The 24,756-nt window shown below is 42.9% G+C and overlaps 1 protein-coding gene across 2 annotated transcripts in view; it reads right to left on the reverse strand.

The window, feature by feature from the left end:
* Positions 1-24,756, reverse strand: part of LOC147703608 (serine protease 27-like) — a 454,299-nt gene that overhangs the window by 274,236 nt on the left and 155,307 nt on the right. For both annotated transcript variants that reach the window (XM_086931944.1, XM_086931945.1), the window contains exon 3: positions 1,368-1,533. In XM_086931944.1, coding sequence (XP_086788070.1) covers positions 1,368-1,533 — 166 coding nt within the window. The remainder of the gene's footprint in view (positions 1-1,367; positions 1,534-24,756) is intronic.

Consider the following 24,756-nt stretch of genomic DNA (forward strand, 5'->3'; position numbering starts at 1 on the left):
TTAGTGTGTGCTTCACATAAGGATGCTGACAACACGAGAGTCCCCTGTTCCACCCCCTCACACATAGGTCCTGACGAAAGGCAGTTTTAACTAAAAGGCCTGGCTGAAACTAGGTGACCACACTGGACGTGAGAGCCCACGTCCCAAAGCCTTGTTTTTAACCCTGCCTAAGACCCAGTAATAAAATAACCATTTGGGACCTCTAGGACACTCTAAACACCTCACTCTACACTCACCTAACACAACCTGCTCCGCTGTAATCAGGCGTCACAGCACATCTGAGGCACACTCAGTGCCTTTGGGGGGGCCCGATGATGAAGCATGCCACCAACTAGGTTGGTGGGTGAGGGTCTTCAAAAAAACCAAACGGGTTTCCCAAACAGACACATACAACACGTACATTGTCAAAGTAGCTAGCTCCTTTTGATCAATACATGTAGTGCCAACTTACCATGGACATATTTCCGAGTCTGTCACTGACTACATTTTGGCCATCAACCAGAAAAGAAATCTCTGGCTGCATTGTATTGACCTAACTCAGAAGGAATGCTTCAGCAGGGGCTTCAGACTCTTACTCAAGCAGGGATGCTTAAATGTCAAATGTTTCTAGTATTAAGTATGCCATGACAAATACTCTTTGGACCATGCACAATTCCCTCCCATCATGGGAGTCCCCTGTACTTGTTACGATAGGGCCATTTTCATGTAAGGCGGGTGATACGCCAGGACTGAAAGAAGGTAGGGGCCATTGCTTCTGCCTCCCATACTAGGATATCCCTTCCAGGATGGCTGGGTTCCTTCTACCTTCAGTGGAGAAGCTGCACTGTAAGCAGTAAAGCTTTCCCAAGTCGGCACCAAAAATGTAATGTTTTTTTTTTATTTCCAAGAAAATAAAAACATCTATTTACCCACTTGCAGAGAGTTTTCTCCCTGTGCATGGGGCTCATGGAGAGATTTCTTGTCTGGGACAATCATGCCTCACAAGGTGGCTCTGGGCAGAGACAGCAAATGAAGGCTGCACCACTCTAAATGGGGGCGGGGGCAGATGTCAATACGACGTAATGGTTATCCAATGGCTGGGTCAGTACATCATGTGTTTCACATTTAGACACAGTGAAACTTCATCATCAGAAATCCAGCCCTTCCCTTCACTCCAAATAGAGTGGACGAGCCACAAACTATCAATGCAGGAGCACTGCAAATTTATGGACATCCTCCCATTTTGCCAAATTCTAAATGACCCTCTAAGCCTGCAGTGGCCATGTGTACCCTGAACGTGGTACCCTCCATCACCCAGTCAGGTGCTCATGAAACTGTTGAGTATGTGATTGTGAAAAGGGTTTTAAATTCATGCCAACTTTACTTACTGCCCGTAGTAACAGTGTGCCGCGGACACCACCCAGCTGTCTGTGATTAGAGTTCCTCCACAAATGTGTTTTCCGTCCACCTGCACACTGGCCTGCCATGGCCACTCCCCATTCACAGCATCCTGTCCGCCCACAATACGGTTGGAAACCAGTGGTTTCCCACACTCTAGAGGAAACAAACCAAAGAATATAGTTACTTAACTTTACTTTCTGGCAATACCGGCAGAGATGAGGATGCGGACCAAGATTCAAAATCTTACAGCATTCTGGATTGGAGAAATTTAAGAGTTCTAGTGTTATTAATCACAATGTCTTTATTGATTGATTGATTGATAGGCTTTATTTTGATATAAAATATCATAAAAGCTTGTTCAACAATTATAAAACACAACATTTACAGCAATCACTTCCTAATTACACAAAAAGGGAAAAAAGGGAATAACATGTTAAAAGAGTTAAAACAAGAATTACATTGACAGGGACAGCCGTCTTACACGAATCAACCATGTCCACTTTAAAATTTTTGAAACACCGCAAAGAACCAAAGCGGATGTATCAGACATTAAAATGCATAGCGCCACTGTGTGCTGGCGGGTGCCTAAAAGTCTACATAAGGGTTTGAGCCAGCGCCTCCTAGGTGCACAGTAATCCGGACATTCGAAAAGAATGTGGGCTACCGACTCTACTCGAGTGGGGCAACGCACACAAAAGGGGGAGATCTGGTGGGAGGATTTCCATCGGGCAATCAGTCCCCCTACCGGTAAGGTCCCCACTCTGAACTTAAAATACAGGGCCCGGTCAAAAGGGATGGTGATCATATCTAGATAAGGTTCATAAGCCACCACATCTTTAATCCTCACAAAGGCTACAGTGGAATTACAATGACGTGGATCTGAAGATAGTTTAGAAGAGACCCAATTCCAATACAATTTCTTTATCATGGCTTTAGGTGGGGCAGTTCTCAATGCCCACGCGTCACCAAGCCCTAACTCCACTAATAGCCATTTTACATCCCTCAACCATTTAATCCTGGACCAGCCTTCCATGGCCATGACCTCTGATAGCGCCTCTGCATAGGAGTCTAATCCGGGCACCCGCCACAACCAAGCCCAAAGGAGCAAGGGCGGAGTTGGGCTTGGTCCTTAATCGATCTGCAACCTAGGTCCAATAGCACGGGTACTGTAGGTGTACTCAGCGGGAGAGACATCAGATCTTTGAGAAATTTGCTCTCCGATTTTGCTAGTGCGTCTAGGTTGCAAGTGCCCCACAACTCCGCCCCGTACAAGGCAGCACTAACCCCTCTGGCTTTGTATATCTCCACAACTGGGGCAATAGGTTTACTTGTGGAGGAGCGTTGCTCCTTAAGTAATACACCACCCACCCTTTTATGACTAAGGAGCATTTTTTGGATGTGTGGGGTCCAGCTCAATGAGTCGTTGAGGCGGATGCCCAGATAATCGAACTCGGATACCCTTTCTAATGGGACAGAATTCAAAGCCGGGGGACGCCCAGGTTTTTTAGGCGGATTCATAATCAAATACTTGGTTTTGTCAGTATTGATTACCAATCCCCTGAATGAGCAGAACTCCTGAAAGCTATTCAGGAGACTCTGGAGGCCCATGGGGGTCTTTGAGATAAGAAGGGTATCATCTGCAAAGAGCAGTGTTGGGATCCGTTTACCCGCCAGGGACGGAGCATCCGAGGGATTTCTTAACAGATGCTCAACTACTCTGTTCACGTAGAAAGAGAACAGAGTGGGAGCTAGCACACATCCCTGGTGGACACCCCTTCCACAGGGATCCTGTCAGTTTTTTCACCATTTGTGCCCCATCGCACCTGCGCAAAATTGCTGGCGTGTAGTCTCACAAGGAGGGATGGGATATACGGAGGCAGCCCCAGTTCTAACAAAACCTTCCACAACTCCTCCCTTGGTACCAGGTCAAAGGCAGTCTTGAGGTCTATAAAGGCCAAATACAGACTGCCTTTGCCCAGCACCACCACCTTCCAGTACAAGAGAGCCAGTCTAAAGGCCTGTTCAATGGTCCCAGTTTAAGAGCGAAATCCAGCTTGGAAGTCCGACAAGATGTAACTGTCGTCCACCAACTGAAGCACCCTCCCTAAAATCACCTTCGCTGCTACTTTTTGTGATGAGTCGATGAGACTTATGGGCCTGAAATTGACGAGGCTGTCCCGACACCCCTTTTTGAATATTGGGACAACCTCTGCCTCCTTCCAGGATTCAGGTACAGGCGCACCGCTATTAATAGCGTTGAGCAGTGACAAAACCAGCTTCCCCCACTCCTTGGGGTTTGCACGTAGTAGGTTGCCCGGTTTCCCATCGAGCCCAGCTGCTTTTAGGGGCACCAATGATTCAATTACACCTTCCACCTCTCTAGCAGTGAAGGGAGCACCCTCAGTATCCCCTATACAGTCAACTAGGGAAAAGGTGGTATGAGAACCCACTTCAATAGGGGTATAGAGGGACAAGAAATGGTTAAACCAGTTCTAGGCTTGGATATTACACGTTATCAGGGTGCTATATGGCCTATACCTAGATCTTATAAGGTTCCAAAAACCTCTGGCATCCCTGCCAGTGCTTGCTTCCATAAGATCCGCCCAGAACCCATCCTCCCATTCTCTCTTTGCTGCAATAGTTGTCTGGGTATACTCTTTCCTAGCCAACCTGATTGCAGCCTGGGATTTACTTTTGACAGCACATATCAGGTCGGTTTTCTTCCCCCTGCATTTTTTATTAAACCAACCCAGCGGTTTGGACGGCTTCTTACTCTTGCCAGCTCGGGAGGCCTTGCTTGGGAGAATGAAAAGGTCACTCAAAGCCTTGGTTGTATCACAAAAAAGCACAGTGACTTCCCCAGACAAAACATCCAGTGAGTCCAATTTAGACTGGGCTGTATCTAAAAGTGCCCCAATAGCTAGCACTTTCTCTTCGTCTATAATAAGCTTGCTCCACTTCAAACGTCTGCCGCAGTTGGAAGGATGTACTTCATGGGGGATAGATGCTATACGAGGCGTATGCACCACCTGATTCCTGGTCCACAGGGGAAGGAGGACCAGAGAGAGGAGGTTGTGATCACTCTCAAATGATGGAAGGACCTCCATATCCTGCATGAAGCTCCAAAGCTTTACGTCAAGGACAATGTAGTCTATCCTTGACGTATGGTTAGCCCTGTTGTAAGTATGGGCTCCAGAAGGATCTGACGTCGTCCTTCCATTAACAGCCCTTAGGCCAAATTCCATGATTAAGGAATTAATTTGGACCACCACTTGAGAAAACCTCCTGATGGGAGGTATAGTTAGGAGGTATAGTTAGGACTGGTATCCCTCTCCTGATGTCTTCGTCGGCGGTTCCCAAAGTGTCCTCCAACCCAAGGGGCTCGAATGTGCAGTTTAGGTCCCCCGCGACCAGGACATGAGATCTATTGGGACACTGCCTTAGCAAAGATTCCAACCCTGATACTGTAGGTGATTGCGAACCTCCCTTCGTGCCCCTGGCATAAATATTATTAATGTCCAAATCAACCCTCTCCGCGGTCCCTTAATTGATACACTGAGTAGATCGGGTGAATTTGTCGCATGCTGAGCAACTTGGCAGCCAAGCGAGATAGCAACCCATATGAGGAGGCCTCCTGAGGGGCGGCCCTTCCCCGATAGGGGGGACCCTGCTGGTACAAAAAAAGATGAATAGCCTACCTTGTGACAAGGCTCCCTACTCCAAGTTTCTTGGAAGATGCATATAGAGTAGCTTTCCACAAGGGTGTTCCAATCGGGTAGAGCCAGCTTCCTCGAGATACCCGCAACGTTCCAGCTGGGAATCCCTAGGTCTGGATCCGCCACAGCAGGCTCCCTGCGGGGTTCAGGGCTGGATACCCCCTCCCTCTCAGGGGATGTCCATGGTGCACTATCTCCTTGTTGAGTACAGACAACCAGGTTAAGATCCTGATCTAGGGGGCTACATGCAACTGGTAGAAATGGTGGATTAACATTACAATGTCTTTATTACATAAAGTGCTGCAGGGGGTGCAACGTACATGTGCACCCGCTTTGCGCGCCCCTGGGGCACTTTGGTAACACAGAAGGGGCAGCAGACACTTGTGCGGCCCGTTCTGTAATACCGATAGCGCAGGCGCACATAAAGCACCAGCGCAATCTTCACGGGCATTCCCTAATTTGCATGGGGGCGTGACTCATGTAAATGAGGGAACACTTTGCCTCTGCACCCATGCCTTATTACAGACACAAGGGAAGAGGCAAGGAAACTCTCACTGTTAGTGCGCCCCCTGACGCATTTTGTTCTAAAAAAGCACTAAAAACATAAATGGTACAAAAAACAAACAGCAAGTCATGTTGTGGTTGTTCATGTTGCTCCAGCTCTATATTTTACAGAGAATATTGGTGTAATTACTGAATTTATTGTAATAAGCATAATGCAAAATTCCTAAAATTACGCAGTGTTTTTAAAATTTCACCCAGGCCAATTGAAACAGGATTTGCTTCTTGTGCTCCATTGGCAGCAGACCCATTTACTGACAGGATGGCCAGAATTCTCTTGGCATTGTGATGCTTAGTATGCCTGGAGTGAATGCATCTAATCTACTAATCTAATTCGATGAAAAAAGCATCAAAGCAACAATGAATGGAGCATCTAATTATGAGGGCAGCAATCACTAATGTGTGCAACAAACAATAATCTGCAGAGCACTAACTAATGGAAGCAAACATAACTGGCGAGAGAATGTGTCACACAATAGTACAGCAGTCAATAATGGGTTCAAAAGACACATGTAGGCAAATCTGTCATTAATGTGCACAATCACTAATGAATGCAACAGTTACAAAATGGTGCGGCAGGGTCTGATGCTAGCAGGTGCAACAATCACAAGCGGGAATTGTTGCCAGTTCTTTTTCTTCTCCATAGAAACCCTGGCAGACAGGAAACAAAGAGGGCCCTACACCCTGTGGATGCACACAGGGGCCCACAATATGTGCTCCCCCTAGGTACATGCACACCAGTTCCTGAACGTCATGGACTTTTCAGTCCATGCCGTTCAGGAACTTTTCAGTCCATGCCGTTCAGGAACTGTTTTTGGCGGTCCCATTGCGGTGCCCATTTTTAGATGCACCTTTGTGGGAAAAACCCCAAAAACTCAAAATCCAAGTAGAAACTCCTAATCTGGTGGGCGGCCCGTCCACGGCTTTGGCAGTGCAGTGGTGGGCAGACTGGATGCCGCCCTGCCAAAGTCGTAATTGGGCCCTAAGTGATTAAATGTATTATAATGATAAATGTTGGAACATTTAACACTGCTCAGAATGACGTATAGTCACTAAATTGTTGATCCAAAGACATTAATGACAAGTCAATTTTGTTCATTTTACTTCATTATCATATATTTGTGAATCTTTGTCCTTTTGGTGTTTGTGGTGGATGCAGTTTTTCCACCTCATGAATGGTGGCCAGCAACTAAAGTACCTAAGGTATCTACTTCCCAGGAGATATATTCCAATCACTGCAAAGAGCAGAAGAGTAGATATTCTCAGTGCACTGAGCTGAAGGAATTGGTAGCACATTGTAGGATAGTCTCTATTTTTCTGAGGTCGCAGTTCTGATGGAGAACAGTGACTCCTTCAGCCAGCACAGAAGAAATGAACCAGACTCCTTGCCTACATATAAGCCCATTTGAGGATTACTCTCCAGAGAATTAATAAACATTGAAAAGAACAATTTATCACGGTGGTTGGTGAAGAAATATCCTCTATAACAAAATTCTTGGACAGTTCTCTTCATCTGTTAAGACTGATTAATTGACGGATGGACTAGCGTCAAACAGAAATAATATTTTGAAAGCTGCAGCTTCCCCATATCCTGATAATAAGAAGGTGGAAGGAGTAACAAAGAGATCTTATACTCTCTTCAGCAGGTGCATGTGCAATTTACATGATCCAATCACTCTTTCAGGACTTCCAGCACTTACTGAAATACTACAACTAGGAGAAGGTGGCAATTCCAAATTGTCAATATTCGAGCAGCAAAAGTAAGATTTCTTTCGATCATCATGTTTGACTGGATATTGTATCACAGCCAGGCAGACAATTCACAGAAGATTTCTCCTTTTTCTGGAGTGAAACCTTTTGGTCCACATCTGGAGGGACTTGTCAAGAAATCCATTGAGAATTTTAAGTTGCTAATCCTGATGCACCCTCATGCAAGGGCCAGAGAGTTTGGTTAGCAAGGAGCATTTGGTCAGGCTTCTTCCAGAGGTTCCAACTAGCCCTTTCGAAGCAGGTGAGGAGACCATGGGGCTCCCTGTTCCAGTAAATCGCAGAAGCAGCAAGCTATCCCACCAACTAGTCTAACAATATCCAAGTCCTGACTATCCGGACACAGTGGGGAGGAACAATAAAGGCTTTCTTCATAGCCTGGCAATCTTATTTCGTGGATGCTTGGGTGTTAAGAATCATAAAGTAAGACTACCCAATAGACCTTAGGGCTACTACATATTTTTTATCCTGACCCCCATCTCCTCACAATCAAGCCAAGTTTCAGGCCTTAATCAAGCAAGAGAGTTCAAGACCTTCTCAAAACGGGTACGGTGTTCAAACACAAAAGTAGTAAGGGCTGTAATTTTCTGATGTAGAAAAACTGTGGCGAGTACGGCCCTATTCTGAATTTGAAAGATGTAAAATTCTTCATTCTGTATTAAGGATTCAAAAAGGTGAATCTTCAGAACATTATTCCTCTGGTGCTTCCTGTCATATTCTTAGCTTCTCTAGACCTTTTAGATGCCTACCTGCAGGGGAGTAGGATCTGCTTACTATGGTTACCCCACTTTTTGCTGGTGTTTCAATGTTTTTCTAATTTAGTCTGGCTGGGGCCCTGCTATCCAGGACTCAAGCCTAGCTGCATCCTCTATAAAATGATTGCATGTACTTTAGGTACACTGCAGTTTGGTTACTGGGTAACCCTTGTGAGTCCCTAGTATATGGTACCTTAGGTACCAAGATCATAGGTACCCCAGAGGCCTACCAGTGGCTGCAGCATGTATTATGCCACCCCTGGGAATCCTTCCAAAATGACACCACAGCACTGCAACCTGGGTAAGGTGGTGCATGCACCCCTTACTAAGATATAGGTTACCTATATCTACCTTTAATCACTGACACATATAAACCTATCAGTCACTCCTATGGCAGGCCTTATCAATCTTGAAGGAAGAGTGCTTGGCTTTGTGTGAGAGGGAGCCCATGCATGAGCAGCACCTCTCCGCAGCTCTCCGAGCCGATTCTCCGAGGCTGTTCTGTGATGCGGCCAGACCATATACTCTTAAGTGCATTATAACCTCGCAGTAAATGCTAACTTTGGAATGGCTGCATGAAAACATGTTTTGTTTGGTGTAAAAAAACTTTGGAATCTTACCTCCACCACCACTCCTGAAGGCAGGGGTAGAACTCTACGCTTCTATAGGTACACACTGGTCTGCCCGGTAACAGTTTTACAGAGCCCTTGCATCAGCCACATGCTGCAGCCACAGACACAAGTCTGGCCTCCTGCTGCTAACTGAAACTCCGGCAGGGGAGGCCTGGACAATAGGTTTTTGTCACAGAGAGGTGTAACCACCTCCTAGTCAGGCTTTAGTGTATTGGGGCCGGGTGGGTGCACTCTGAGAGTGCTTTGATGTCTGCACTGGGCGCACATTCGGTGTCCCTGTGTATAATTCACTTCAAATCGGTTGCAGGGGCACTCAGCCCCTGCTCTGGAGCGAAACTGGACAAAAGAAATGGGTGTAGCCACCCCTCTTTCCAGACCCTCCCATAGGTGGGTCCCCAGAGTATATCCAACCCCATTTCTTAGTATAAGTAAGGGAACCCTGGCAACTGAACTTCAGATTAGACCTGGACAAAACTCTGAAACTGATTCCTGGAACTTCAACGCTTTACTAAAGACTAGAGGACGGAAGAATCTCCCTTGGGGTCAATGAGTGACTCTGCTGCTCAAGCAGGAATAACAAAGCATTTGTTGGACTGCATCTCCGAAGCTCCCGCTGGACTCCAAAGTACTTGTGGCCCAGGAAGAGGATTTCCAGACTTTGTGAAGGACGATCCAAGTCCCCAACAAAAGCTGAGACCCGCAGCCCTCACAAGTGATGTTGAACCGCAACTCCTGGACAACATGCACATTTGCTAGTGCATTGACTTCCCGATCTTTCCTGAAGTTGAACTTTGGGTTACTTGTAGCCCAAGCTCCGAGCATCATCTACTTCAAAGATTGTGGGCCTACACTCCACCAGTTTTCCGTGAGCCGGCTTCTATCATTTCCGCTTGAGGCTCCTTGCCAATCCCTGGTCTGTTGAGTGGTGGGGCTCACAAAGGCCATTTTGATTTTCCTTGGGCTTCCCTGGTTGCTCCCGATGTGCCCTGACTCCCTCCCAAGTGGTGAGTCTCTCAGACCTTGCTGGTCTGCACCGAAGCCTATCTCTGCTTTCTGCGTGGGTTGCAGTTGCCAAGGCTTGTTGGGTCCAATCCAGAAACCCACAGCGCAGCACTCGACATCCTTTATGGGACGGATGTATGACGTTACAACACATGCTTTTACCACGCATGCCGTTACAACACAGTTTTTACAAACCATACCATTACAACGCATAGCGCTTTGGGGTGCTGGATAGTGAATAGTTTAATTTACTATTCCAACTCCAGTCCCCGTGAATAGTAGGGAAGGTGTTGGATAGTAAATTAAATCTATTCCCTATCCTAGAGCGCCCCCCAGCGCAATGCGTTGTAATGGTTTGCGCTGTAATGGTTGCGTCGTAATGGCAGTGCATTGTAAAAGTTTCGTTGTAAAGGTTGTTTACCTTATGGGACAGCTCGATTTCAGATCCTGGTTATCATCAACCGCTCCTGTTCCTCGTGGCTGAAGAGTCAAGCCTCACCTTCTTCACCTGGTGGGCATCCGTCTATCGTGCTCCTGGTCACTGGCTAGTGACCCAGACTCTGTCCCCTCTGCTTTCAGGTTCTTCTCATCTTTGATCCAGGCTTGGATCACTCCGGACACTTTCCTTTTCGACTTTGAAGCACATCGCCTTTGAAAACTATGACGAAACCCAACTCCATAAGACACCTATGCACCCGGCTTCCCTGGGTGAGGTAACTCAAGTACTCCAGCGCTCCCTTGGGTGTTGGCTCTAGAATCCCTTAAGTCTCATGGGGTTTGCTCCAAATCCTCCTTGAAGCATCCATTTTCTTTAAATTTCCAACCGCGACTTTCCTCATAGATGTTAATGGTAATCCGCAGCTGTGTTTAGACACTGCATGCGCTCCCTGTGGTTCTCCTGTGTCACTTCCTTGGGTGGTTCCTTGTGGCCCCAGCACTTCTACAGGCTCTAGGCCTTGTGTGTAGTGAAGTCGTGGTTCTTATACCACTTTATTGATATATGGTTTGGTATGCCCCTGGGGCTCAACATATATTGTGCTAATTTACTGTGTGCTATTGAGTTTACTGTATGTACTTTTACCTCTAGCTTCATAAAGAGACTAGTGGGATGTGTTTAAAAAAATAAATACATATTTTTTATATATATACCTGGTGTGGTTCTCCTTTCATTTGGTCTTTCATGAGATTATAGACTGGTAAAACAAGCTGCTTTACATTCTTCCAAGACTTAGCCTGAAGGATGCTCTCCACAGCTACCACTAGGGTAACTTTCTATAAAGGTTGTCTTTAACCTACCATCAATAAGGGTCATTTGGACCGGTGCAAGGTGCCCACTAGAATAGTGAACAGCATATGCCAGGCCAACCTCTCACACAATCTGCATATTTTCATGAATCCAATCTCTCAGAGATTTCTTAGGGTCTAAGTGATGGGTCAGCATCTTCAATTTTGTGTCCTTCCTTTTGAATTACCCTTTGCTCCAAGGGCATTCATGGAATGTTGGTTTTCCTGTACCTGAAGAACAGTATAATATGTACCTTTCTTTTACTAGGGATCTAGAAGGGGGAAAGCAAGTGTGTACCTGCCTTTATCACCACAAATTTCTTCTTAACCACAGCAAATCACAATTGGTGCTGGTCCATGAGTTGCACTTTATAGAGATGCTTTTCAATAACAATTTGGGAGTATTTTTTTCTTCTCTCCTTAAACAGAAGTTGACGTCATGCCTCCTAAAGCTTTAGAATTGTCAAGTAGCACCAGGAGACCCGGAGATAGGAGATATGCTGCAGCTCTGTATCTGATATATTTTTTCTATAGCCACCCACCCTCAGTCTACCACCTCCTGTCTCATAGGAAACCGTGATCTCAGAGCAAAGGGATATTGATTCTGATTCCTACTCATGTGATACATAAACCTCAAAGTCGGCTAATTTCCAATCACATCTGCAGAGGTGCATCCTTGTCTCCCCCTCTCCTGGTAGCAATCTCTGCAGACACAAGCAGTCTGAGGTGGGGTGTGACAATTACCCATTACTCTGTTCAGTGTCCATGTTCAATGAAAGGAACATCTGTCCTTGTCCAATTGGAAGGATTTTTTAATAGTCCTCAATACTCTGTTGGCATTTCTCCGGGATCAAGCTTTGCACATCTTTCCAGACAACTAGGTCATGACAGCCTACATGAATCATTCTGGAAACATTTGGTCCCCCATACTAGCATACTTGGTTGACCAGATTGGCACCTGGGATGAGCAGAGCCTTCTATCTTTGACAGGAATATATATCTTCAGGGGAGGGAGAACTGCCATGCAGACCTCCTGAGCCATATATTCCCCTCTTTGAGTTCCATGTCAATGTTACTACTGGTGTTCCAGGAAATTGTGAGAAATGTCGGGGTCCTGTGAGTGGATATATTCCCTTCCGCACAATATACTCTCCTCCTCAGGGTTTGCTTCCTCCTACCAGATCAGGGGCATTGAGGATAGACACAATCAGTTACCAGTTGCCCAAGTGTCTTCTTTTCATGTTTCCCCCAATCCGCTTAATCAACAAAATACTGTGCAAAATCAGAGACGAGAGAGTGGAGGCACTGTTAGTGGTCAGTGTCTCTGGTGTCTGTTTCTTTTCCATCTAGCAGTGCAGCCTCATTCGATATTTCCAGTTAATCCCTCACTGCTGAGTTTTCCTCTTTTATCACAAAGAAAAGTACAACACTTTTTCTCAGGGGTCTGGAGAAATGCAGAGGTTAAGACTTTTGGAATTTGGTTGCTCTCCACAGGTGGCTCTCTGTTTAAGGTTTTTTTTTAGGTGTCTACTCTCCAAAGTCAGTGGGCACTCATCAAGGCCCTTCAACTCGAGTTCAATTTCATGCTTTAGTCTCTCGTCTCATTAGGGGTTTTCAGCTTAGGAAGCCAGTCATCCGTTCCCTGGCTCCTTCACTTGATCTGCCTCTTATTTTAAATGGCCTTCTAGAGTCTCCCTGTGAGCTTCTCGCTTATATATTCTTTGATTTTTTTGACACTAAAGTACTTCTTCCTGTTGAATATTTCACCAGGAAGAAGATTTGGAGAGATAGGAGCTTTTCTTTGTGATGATATAGTTATAAGATGTTTTCATGATAAAGTAATTTTAAGACCTGGTTCAATTTTCATTCCTAAAACCTCCTCTTGTTTTCATCTGTCCCATTACCTGATACTTTCAGGTTTTTTTCTGTCCCTGTCTTTGGACCAGAAGCACCCTGACATTCCCTAGATATACATTGCATCTTATCTATATACCTGGAAAAGACAGTTTCCATTAGGAAGGGGGATTACCTATTTTTCGGACATTTGGTTTAGCAGGTACAGGTCATTGTCCAACGACTGCAGCTATAAGCGATTTGTTTAGAATGGTTGTTTCAAAGACATATCTAAAGACAGGACCATCTTTATCCTCCAATGTTTAGGGCTAGTCCATCACAGGCATATTCATTTTGTGGATGACATTCAAAGGAGCCTTTCTAAGGGACATTTGTGTAATGGCTACCTGGTCGATACTGCACACCTTCATCTCTCATTACAGATTGAGGATGGGGGATAGATTTTATTTCCTTCTTTTTGAACTGTGGTTCTTTCAGCAGTCCATGAATAGGTTTTGTTTTTAATAACACTTTCTGAAGAATATTTATATGGTGTTTATTCAGGCTCGTTTGTCTTTTACATCGAATAATTTATTTCCATTTAATGGCTTGGGTATATGCTAAATTCTGTGAGAACTGGGATGAGGAAGACGGACAAAAAAAGTAATGCTTTGATTACCTACCAGTAATCTTGATTACTCTGATTCTTTCAAATTACAAAATAGGCTCATGATGCAGCTGTCACCTCATAAGAGGGTCATTATAGAGGCCATATTATCAACCATTAGGCGAGAAATGGGCCAGTGGAAAGCATCTCATGCGGTCTGTCTCCCAGTGAGCAAATGGTTCAAATGCATTTAACGCTTTCCATGGGCGGTGACAACCCGCTGCTTTCATGTTCCTGACCAGTGATTATCAGTTTCAGTAACATTTACCTTGAGAGTGGTATTCGTGCTTTCGACCAATTGGCCACACAATATTATTTGCCATAATTCATGGCCATTGTTTGAAGCTTTGATTGATCCATCTTGCCTTGAAAAAGCTATGGGCTTATTTGCCCCTATATGGCCAATCATGAGTTGGCTGAGCTCTCCCAATTACTATTGACTGTAACAAGTACACTTTGATGAAAGGCTGAACTTTAGCAACCGAGAACTACTAAATTACGATATCTGGAGACTACAAATAGTGATGGATTTATGAACATAAAGAATATTCTTTCAATAAATTCACCTATAGAGTTATAAACATTTATGGGAAAAAGAGTTAATCCCAAAGGTCTATTATTTGTGATGTATTTGCATCTCATCTGTGCTGCATACTATCGACTATTTTTAACACAGACAGTATCTGCACCTAGTTTTAAACAATAGTGCTTGACCCAAGGGTGATATCCATGCACATATCTCCAGGTATCACCAGCAGAATTGTTCATGGTGGAAACTTCATGGAAATACGATACTGTGTGGCTTCACCTGTATGTAAAACCTAAAACTTACTGTATGCCATATACAGTTCAAGTAAAATAGTAATTCGACTGTAAATCCTGCATTAGTAATGCCATGAGTGACACAATCCTATTAGTTGACAGTCAAGAGTGATAGACAGGAGTTGGCTGAATGAGATATAGGCACATTTGTCACATACTAATCAACACATTCCTATGCAGGTGACTACCATCACAATTGCCCTTCTACATGTCAACATCCCTCATTTGCTGTAAGTTCAGCAAGTGGTCGCATTACCGCTGTCATCACTACAGCCCCACTACAACCACAACTACTGTCATCCCTTTAATGGCCATTATTGAAGGGGGAGGAGAAAAGAAAACGTCAGATGGGAGAGATTATGAGATTATCCACATATCCGTGGAAGGTTAAAAGATGAGGAGACCCTTTCAACAAATGGCCAGTGGGGACACCTAGGCTCCTTCTATCATCGTGCAGCAAATGTCCTTGGTAGCTCACTGACCCCCCAAGAATTCACACGTAGGGCCCAATTCTGATCTCATTCGGAAAGCATACTGAACAACTTGGGTCCGGAATGCTTTCAATACAACTCAGATCTGGGGAGTCCGACCTAACGAGTATGATGCATTTAAATGCATCTGGATACAATTCGATTGGGATTACATTGGCTTCAATGGGAGCCTGTGTTCCGAACGTAAACACAGGCTACCCTTGAAGAAAGGGGTGGTTAGGGAAAATTGTTCACTCTGTGGTGGGCACCCCACAGTGACTGCCACACTGTGCAAGGTTGGGAAGAGGTGACCCATGGGCCTGATTCGGAGGGCCCTGGGTGAAGGAGGGTCTGCTACGGGTCCCAAAAGTCCAATCCCAGCAGCCTTTTCCTTCTGTCTGAATCATTCAAAGGCTGTCCAAATTGTTCATCCAACTTGCTCGCTTGGAAACCGAGTCTATAGAGCTGTAGGAATCTGTTCCGGAAAGGCTCTATCTATCTGAATGCCATCCAGAACCGATTCAGTCAGCGCTAAGGGTTTCCGCGCATCGTACTTGGTCGTTCGGAACTGTGAATGATTCGGTCAAAAACAAGGGCTCTGGATCAGTTTAGGCAAAGACAAATCCGATTCGGAACTCTTCCGACTGAGATCGGAATTGACCCCTTAGTGTGGATTAGACACGTCTCGGACTACAAATTCTGCAGCTTTGTAAACCGATCTTTCCACAATATATCTAGTTGCTGTAATTTTAGCAATCTTAAACAGGGTATATCTTTACCTTAACTTCTTTTCTGCAATTGTGCTTCTTAGAGAGATTGAGGCTTATTTATAAGACTGTAATGCCAGTGCATCACTTTTAATATGGGAAAAAGTGACGTACCGGCAGAGCAAGGGGCTTGTGAATAAGCGGCTTGATGTTGAATGGTCAGATTATGCAGGTACCACAGAAACTCTTCTCCCAGCATGAACTAATACTCATAAAGACTGAGGGCAGAACGTTATAGGTCCTGCCCATTTCCTTCCCTCTCCACAGTGCAAAAGAGATTCCTTTTCCATATTGCCCCACCCTTCTTGATAAGACCCAAGGACTCAGGATCCTAGGAGCTAAACTTCAATGCATAATCTCTGGACTCTTACTTCATAGGAAACTTGCTTTTTATGTGCACTTCCCTAACAAACAAAATGCAAAGCCAACATGTTTTGTAACTCCTCCCATTCAGTAATAATGATATCTTTACAAAATGTTGCATTTTAATTTTAAGCAGCTGATGCATCATGTGCCATCATTCCGTTGTTTCACACCCGATGTGTGATCTTGCATTCTACATCAATGTCTTTCTTGAATAACAAATACGTTTTTTTAAATTTCTTTGATGTATTTGCCCCATTTCACACAGGTTCTCATTTTCCACTATTGAGTAATCCTCCGCAATATTATATGCACTGGTATATATTTTTTTCATTGATTAAGGGGACAACAGTTTTCTCATGATAGTTGTTGGAAATGGCCCTTTCTATCATGCTTTCACACAACTTTTTTCTTTTGTCCCTCCTGGCTTTCAGCTGATCTACGTGGTAGTCTTGGGACTTTGAGTGCTTTTGACACTGCCATTCAATACCAAAGTGCCGTGCTTATCAGATACATGCTGGTGATTGGTCTACACATGATTAGCTGATTTGAGGTAACTGTAAGTCTCTTGTCTACGGTAGGACATATACCTAGGGCATGTAACTCAAATACTCCTCCATGGGCCTGCAACACTGGTTGTTCCCTTCTTTGTGTGCAGGTTACTGTTACTTGGCTTGGCATTTAAAAAAACTACTTGCCATGGTTCTGCATCTCTCTCGCTACATCGGAGCAGGGAGCAGTATCAGGAAGAGGCAGGGCATGGGCACAGGTGCCCTTCATGCACTTGCAGTGAATGGCATCGGATGGTGTGTTTGTTTAGAGAGGGCCTGTGCATTTTAAAGATGGCGTTTTGAAATTATCTCATTTTCAAAGGCCATTGTGGATATGACTTCTGAGGCTTGACAAGAGGAACCATTGGGGCACGAGGGACTGCAACTGGATTATTTACTGACCTGTGGTGGCCTGGGGCTTGTCATGCTCCAAGGCGAGACTTTAACTTGGTGGATTTTCTCTAGATGTTGCTGGCCTGCAATTAATTGCCAACTGTCATGGCTCGGGTCTCTAAGCACTCTTTAAGGACCAGTTGGCTGTCCTTTTGTCCACGTGATCCCAGGACAGAAAGGATCTCTCTATTTCCACGAGATTGCATGGACTGCATAGGGTGCTGTGGAAACAGGTGGAAGTGATCGCCTGTTGGGAGAAGGACATTCCTGATGTATGCCGTAATCACACTGTGCAGAGGAGTGTGCTCGTAAAGATCACCGGCTAACCTGGGGAGCCAGAATGTGAGGAGTTTGAGAAGTGATTGGGAAGTTTGACGAGTCAGAGGGACCTGTGATTGCAACTAGAAACTAGTGCTAGCTCGCACTTCATATTGTGTGGTGTCTGAGGGGTGTTGGAGGACTGACTGTCTCCAACCTCCAGATCGGGGGGACAACAGTGCTTGACATCGTGGCTTAATCCAAGGTCACTGGCTCCCTCCCCCGGACCCACACCACAAGGTACTCTGTTGTTGAGGATATTGTGATGGTACTCGAGGGGTCTCTTTGTGTTTTGTGTGCACCCACTGCTGCTGCCTGGAGCAACTGCAGCTCGACTGCTGCCGGAGAGGAAACATTTCCCTAATTTGGAAGCGTACACGATTCTGATGTCACAGTATTTTGTCTACCGGGGGAATAGTGATCTCACCACCATGAATTATTCATGGCCTGAAGGCCTAATCTGGAAAGACAGAGCGAAGTAACTGTTTCCTTCCACTTTAGGTGGTCCAGGCAACCTAATAAAAGTGTCACCACTGGGTACAACGTGTATCCTTGGCTGGTGTAGTTTGAGTGGCTAAGGGGCTGGGTCATGAGGTGCAGTAGAAACCTGTGATTTTTAGACCATTACATGTATATGAGTATGCAATATTGGAAATGTTGTGTTTTATGCTAATGTGTTAGCAGGAAAGTGGAATACCTCTGAACAGCCTGCATATATGTTTTTGACGTTTTTGTTGTGGAAAGGATTGCTTGGATCGTGAACACCTCTGGGAAGTACTCACATGAGTTTTGTGGCTTATGAGGGTGAGGGGATATCAGGCAAATGAATACCTATGACTAGTAAATATATGTTCATGCTGTTCTGATGCTAATACGAGAGTTTGACGGTTGCATATAACTGTAAAGCATATATACAATGTGTATGTTGAGTGTGTGATTTCAATGTGTGTGTAATATAAAGACCGTGTTTTATCCATACGATGAGGAGCCGTTTTGAAGTGTACTCCGTGTGTTGCGAGGGGGGTGTTGTGCCAAAACTTTGCACTTTGACCCTGAGAATAAGCCTGACTGCTCTGTGCCAAGCTACCCAAGGGTGGGAACAGGTTATCAGACAAGTGTATCGTATTCATCCTAACTAAGACGGTGTATTCTGTCTGGCTTTGATGCATCCCGGCCAGCCAAAAACTGCTGGGTCTAACAATAATCTATTAACCAGGTTCCTTTAGACGACTATTGGTTAGTTCTTGTCTTTAGCAATACAAGATAAATGTAGGTCCCCCACATCAATTCCCAATCTCCAATGAATTTAGATGAAGGTCTTCCTAAATTCATGATACTCCTGATAAAGACTGGCAAGTCTAAACCATGCCATCTGGTAAAACAGAGGAATAAGCAAAGGGGCCAACACTAAGCCATAAACAGGTTCACAGCCTCCCCCCTAAACATATGCCGCCAGGGGCTGTATTACATGTATGATGCCTTTTCATGTTTACACCCTGGCACAACTTTAAATAGAAGCGCCACCAGGGAGAGTGCACCATATTACTGTGAATGTGCTGCGTCCAGGGTAGCCGCGAATTCATGCAGCTCTTGGCGCAGCACATTAAATTGAAATGTAGAGCAGTTTCTTCAAAGCCACTCTGTGCTTCACTGTAAAGGCAGCAAACTGCCTCCAATTTTAAGAGGGGAGTGAAATCTCCCTGCAGGCAGATGCAGTGAGTTACTGTACCCACCTGCAAGAGGGGGTCTGGAGGGGGTCCATTGGACCCCCTTTCTTCCCTCCAGAGTATTGCCTTAGGGAGCTGCGCTGATAGTGCATCAGCTTTTTGTTTTGCACTTGTGATGACCCAGCTATTTCCAGACTCATTGAGAGAGAGGGATGAAATGCTGACCTGATCAAGAACCTGATTGGCGCACACTGGGACATTGTGCTATGATATCTAGAAATCAGAGATTAAAACTGATAAAACAAAGTCCTACAATGCGCATTCCTGGCACTGAGAAGATTACATAAACATATGTGCCAGATACTTCCCATAGGTGTTACTCATGTACTTCAGACTTTCTACATACTTTGTGGTTCTGCTGTGAGATGACTGTTTTGAGTCTATCACAACACACAACAACATGTTAATGCTTGAGACATGCTTGCTCGGAATGATGACTAGGTCTAAAAAAACACATTATGGCAATTAGGTTTGAATAATTAGATTTCCAGAAAGATAAGAGATGCATTACTAAACTACATTAGTCCACTAAAATCCCATGGATATCTCTATAGGAATACAACATTTTATTTGGCCTGAGAGCATTGTTCTCCATACACAGATACATGTGCATGATGATAAATAAGACTATTTTACTTAGTGCCTGACCAAGATGTAAAATTCCCACCCCCTTCTGAAAGGCATCACACATAGACACTGTATTGCATAAGGCCACACTTTCTATTACTTTATCCTTAACCACACAGCTAAGAGAAGTTTTTACTAATTTGCATGGCACTAAATACCCAATATGAACATTTTCCGATAATTAATGATTTATGCATTGGAAATGGCAATAAATCAGTGCACCTCCTAGGATTTGCTTAGTGGCAGCTGCAGCTCGGACGTGAAGAGGACTCACTCAGCGTACACCCCGCTTTCATGTCAAAGGTGTGCCAAAGGCAAGCTCACCCCTCCATGCTTGGACTGCACCCAGCACCAGGAAACCTGCTTTTCCTCCCCTTCACTACTACCCTGCCATGCTCCTCTGTGCTGTCAATTGCCTCCACACCAAACAACATGAAAATACATTCACATGCACCTCCTGCAAGTTCTCATGCACTCTCCCACACCCTACACCGACTACTCACGCACAAACAGTATCCAGCATCCCACTTGCTCACACTCACACAAACTAGCCAACCACTCACAATCACACTTATTGTTATGTATTTTATTATGTATTTTATATGTATTTGTTATATGTTTTTTGTTAAGTATTTTATTTGTTTTAAATTATATGTGTACTATTTTATATATATATTAATAATGTTATTTTGAAGTGAATTTTATGTTTTAGTACTGGAGCGGGTTGTTGGTTTTTAGGGGTATAGGGTGGGAAGTAATTTAATTATAGTAAATTCATTGTTAATTTTTAGTAATTGTAAATTAATTTTAATTAATTTGTGTGCTTACGTTCTGTAACGGGTTGTGGGTTTATAGGGGAATTGGGTGGGAAGTAATTTAATTCTAATTAAGTAATGATTTTTTTTATTGGTATTGATAAATTTTCTATTTTTAATTACTTATTAATTGGTAATTAAATATTTTAATTGGTAATTATATTTTTTAATTGGTAATTCATGTTTGTAATTGATAATTAAATTTTGTAATTGGCAATTAATTTTTTTAATTGGTGATTACTTTTTTTAATTGGTAATTAAGATTTTTAATTGTTAATTACTTTTTATTTATTGGAAATTATTTTGTGTTAATTGGTAATTATTGTTTCATTAAAAATATTTTTTGATTTTAAAATAAGTGTATTGTTTACTATTTTTTAATTGTTAATTTGTTTTTAATTATTAATATGTTTTTTGTTTTGTAAAATATTTTAGTGTTCATTTTTTATTATTTGGTAACTAATATTTATTAATTAATATGTATTGGTATTTATTGCTAAATAGTGTTAATTAATTATTCAATTGTAATTATGTTTTTAGATTTGAAAAATATTTTAGTGTTCAATATTTATTATTTGGTCATTAATATTTATTAATTATTATATATTGGTATTTATTGTTAATTTATTGTTAATCAATTATTCAATTGTAATTATGTGTTTAATAATTATTAATGGGTATTTGCAAATGATGTAAAGTTATTTAACACCTTCGACGCTCATGACGAGCTCAGCTCGTCATGATGTACACCTCTCATACACTCATGACGAGCTGAGCTCGTCATGGAGCATGGGTTTCTGAATATTTCAGCACCCAGCGGGAATTGCTCTAGCAGCCATGGAGTTAAAAATTAAATTATTAATTATTTTATTTACAACAGTTATTTATATGCATGTTATATTTAACTTCTGCGCTATCCAACACTTTCCCTACTGTTGCACTCTCTGGAGTTGGCATAGTAATTTTTACCCCTACGCCATCCAATGCTTTCCCTACTGTTGCGGTCTCTGGAGTGGGAATAGTAATTTTTACCCCTACGCTATCCAACGCTTTCCCTACTGTTGCACTCACTGGAGTTGGAATAGTAATTTTTACCCCTACGCCATCCAACGCTTTCCCTACTGTTGCGCTCATTGGAGTGGGAAAAGTAATTTTTACCCCTACGCTATTCTACGCTTTCCCTACTGTTGCACTCTCTGGAGTTGGAATAGTAATTTTTACCCCTAAGTTATCCAATGCTTTCCCTACTGTTGCACTCTCTGGAGTGGGGATAGTAATCTTTACCCCTACGCTATCCAACGCTTTCCCTACTGTTGCACTCTCTGGAGTTAGAATAGTAATTTATACCCATACACTATCCAACGCTTTCCCTACTGTTGCACTCTCTGGAGTGGGAATAATAATTTTTACACCTATACTATCAAACAATTTCCCTACTGTTGCACTCTCTGGAGTTGGAATAGTAATGTTTACCTCTACCCTAGCCAATGGTTTCTCTACTGTTGCGCTCTCTGGAGTGGGAATGGTAATTTTAAGTTCAACATTTTTATTACTGTATTTTTTTTAGTTATGGGTTTTGAATAGTATTTTTATTTATTTAGTTATATAATGTTTTTTTGTATACTTTTAGATACTGTAGTATATAATTAATATTAAAAATATTAAAAGTATATACATTTTTTTAAATTTATTAATAATAATGGTTTACTTTTTTATGTTTTTGTTTTATGTTTGTAATGTATTTGTAATTTATAATATGTGTTATTAATTTATAAATTAATAAAAAAATTATTAAAACTTATTGTTAAGTAAGTATACATTATATGTTATATATTGTCTGTGTATGTTTAATTAATGTAGTATTATTATTATTATATATGTATTATTTATTAATTTTAAACATTATTAGATATTTAAAACTGTTTATTTTATTTATTAGTGTTATTTATTTTATTTTACATTTATATTTTTACAGAAAAAAACGATATTTTTAACATCAATATTTTTAACATCCATATTTTTATTTAGATATTTTTGTAATTACCATGTTGTAGATGGGATGTCTATATTCTTGCCTTCGATATTTCAGCATCGATGTTTCTGTAGGTCGATATTTTCTAGTTCTATATTTTGTCAGTGATTCCAACAGGACCTTTAAACAACAAATAAGCTCTCGCAACTACATGTGTGTATATCAAAACAAGGTTCAATGACCAACAGTAAAAGGAAACGCAGACGCAGGTTCTTTGGTGTGATACTTCATGTTACAGCAAGATGTTAACTTTACTCCAGACTTAAGAAAGATATCAATCGCCGACACGTGTTTCGTCGTGTGCGGGTGAGTCAAACACGACTCTTCAGGGCATATACTCCCAATCCACAGTGTGGTTGGAGTAAGTCTGGGTCTTTACAAGCTCAGTTTCAGGCAATGGGTATTCTGTGTGTTCATACACAGACGAGGCTGGTTAATAAGGTAATCAATGGTAGTATAGGAGTGGAGTTATCAAATCCCATTGGCAATCTTGTAGAGATAATGTAGTGCTGTATCCCGCTATGTCGTCAGGCGGTGAGCCGGGAGGGGATTCTTAAATCGTGCGGAAATGAGTATGTATCCTCTGAGGCGGTGTGCCGCTTCAGGCAATCCCTCCTCTGTTTGTTCCCGGCGGTCGTCTCTCGTGTACAGGACCTATCCATGGGAGAATGATATTATCCCTTGTGAGCAGGATCCAGGGTGGAGTGACTGTTCATCCAAAATGCAGAGTCCGACACAGCACAATGACCCGAGAACACGGGTCCCTTCTTTAATGGGAGAGCCAAAACAATAATTCCCACAATGCGGAATTCTTAGCAGAAAATTCACTCACCATGAATCAGCATGGGTGGAAGACCACGTGAGTCAGCTCCCTGAGTAAGTACTTTGTTCTAGCTCACAACAGTTGATGTCACACAGGACTTTAAATTTAGGAGATGAGAAAGCCGAGGTCATCAGGGCTTGAGGAGAGTTTGGGTTCAACATTTACTTTTATTATTGCTTTTTTAAATCCACAACATCTGTGCTATGCTTTATTCAAAAGTAAAGTATCTACTGTTATCAAGGTTAATTCTGAAGTAATTTGAAGTGATGTGCCCAAACACAATGGCAGCTGAAAACTGTGTAATTTCTACTTCCTCATCAGCCACTTGTGCTACATAGCTCCTCATTTGTTGCCTAGAACCAATGTTGTGCAACAAGCAACAAATTAGTTCTGAGTTATCTTATCTGTCTTGTGTGTCAACAATCCTGTTGTAATAAACGACCCTTAGATGGCTCAAATGCAGGAATTATTGTGCTGCATGCAATATTATATGTTTCTACCTACAAGTTGCAGGTAATTGTGTATGGGCCATGAGCCATGACAACCATGTGGATATCCAAAGTCTCCGAGTGGTGACCTACAGACACATGCTAGTAGCATTGATGCAGCCTCTGCACATCTATCTACAAGCTCAAATACATTTGAATATATTTGTGAGGGCAGTTTTCAGTTTATGATAAACTGGGTACTGACATTTATTTTATCTTTATTTTCCATTCTTCCTTAGTTACACATTGCAGTAATGTTGGTTCATGAATTTACACTATTACATGTCAATATTAACATAGTCACACATTATCACAGTGGTTTGTTGTCACGCCATTAATACTGGACATTCCGAATTTACATCTGCTAAGTATCATATTCACATCAGCATATACATGTCCCAGTAATATTGTCATAGTTGTGCGATCTCTCCAACTAAAGCCCTTCCTCAATATATGTGTGGCAGTCCCATTCAGTTGTGATGGCATGGCCTCTGCGAACACTCCTAATGTCCTGTAGTTTCATTCTAATGGCTACTTGTCGCTACCCCACACCCACTGGAACCAGACCACTTGCCAGCTGTGTGTTTGCGTCCTGTTGTTGAGATTCCACATATGCACGTTTGGGCCCAATATGTCTTTAGGTCTAGACAAACTCGGCATGATGCTAGCATAGAACTCCCTGTTTCTGCTACAGTGTGCCAAACTGCGCAACCATCCCTAAATTGTAGGTGTTTTTCAGGGGCCCCAGACCAAAGCTATTTCCAGTTTTGCCAGCAGCAGACAGAGGGATGTGAATCGCCTTACCATCTTGGGGAAATTAAGAGTATATCCCAACAATGCCACTTCCATAAGAGTGAGATTAATCTTGGAACCCAAGACAGAGTTTATTCGTTCCCAATAGTCTAGGAGAGCTCCATGTTAGGTGTGCAAAATCGGCGTGAGGGGCGTTACATTTCTGTCAAT

This window comes from Lissotriton vulgaris, chromosome 7, assembly GCF_964263255.1.
Source record: "Lissotriton vulgaris chromosome 7, aLisVul1.2, whole genome shotgun sequence".
Lineage (NCBI taxonomy): Eukaryota > Metazoa > Chordata > Amphibia > Caudata > Salamandridae > Lissotriton > Lissotriton vulgaris.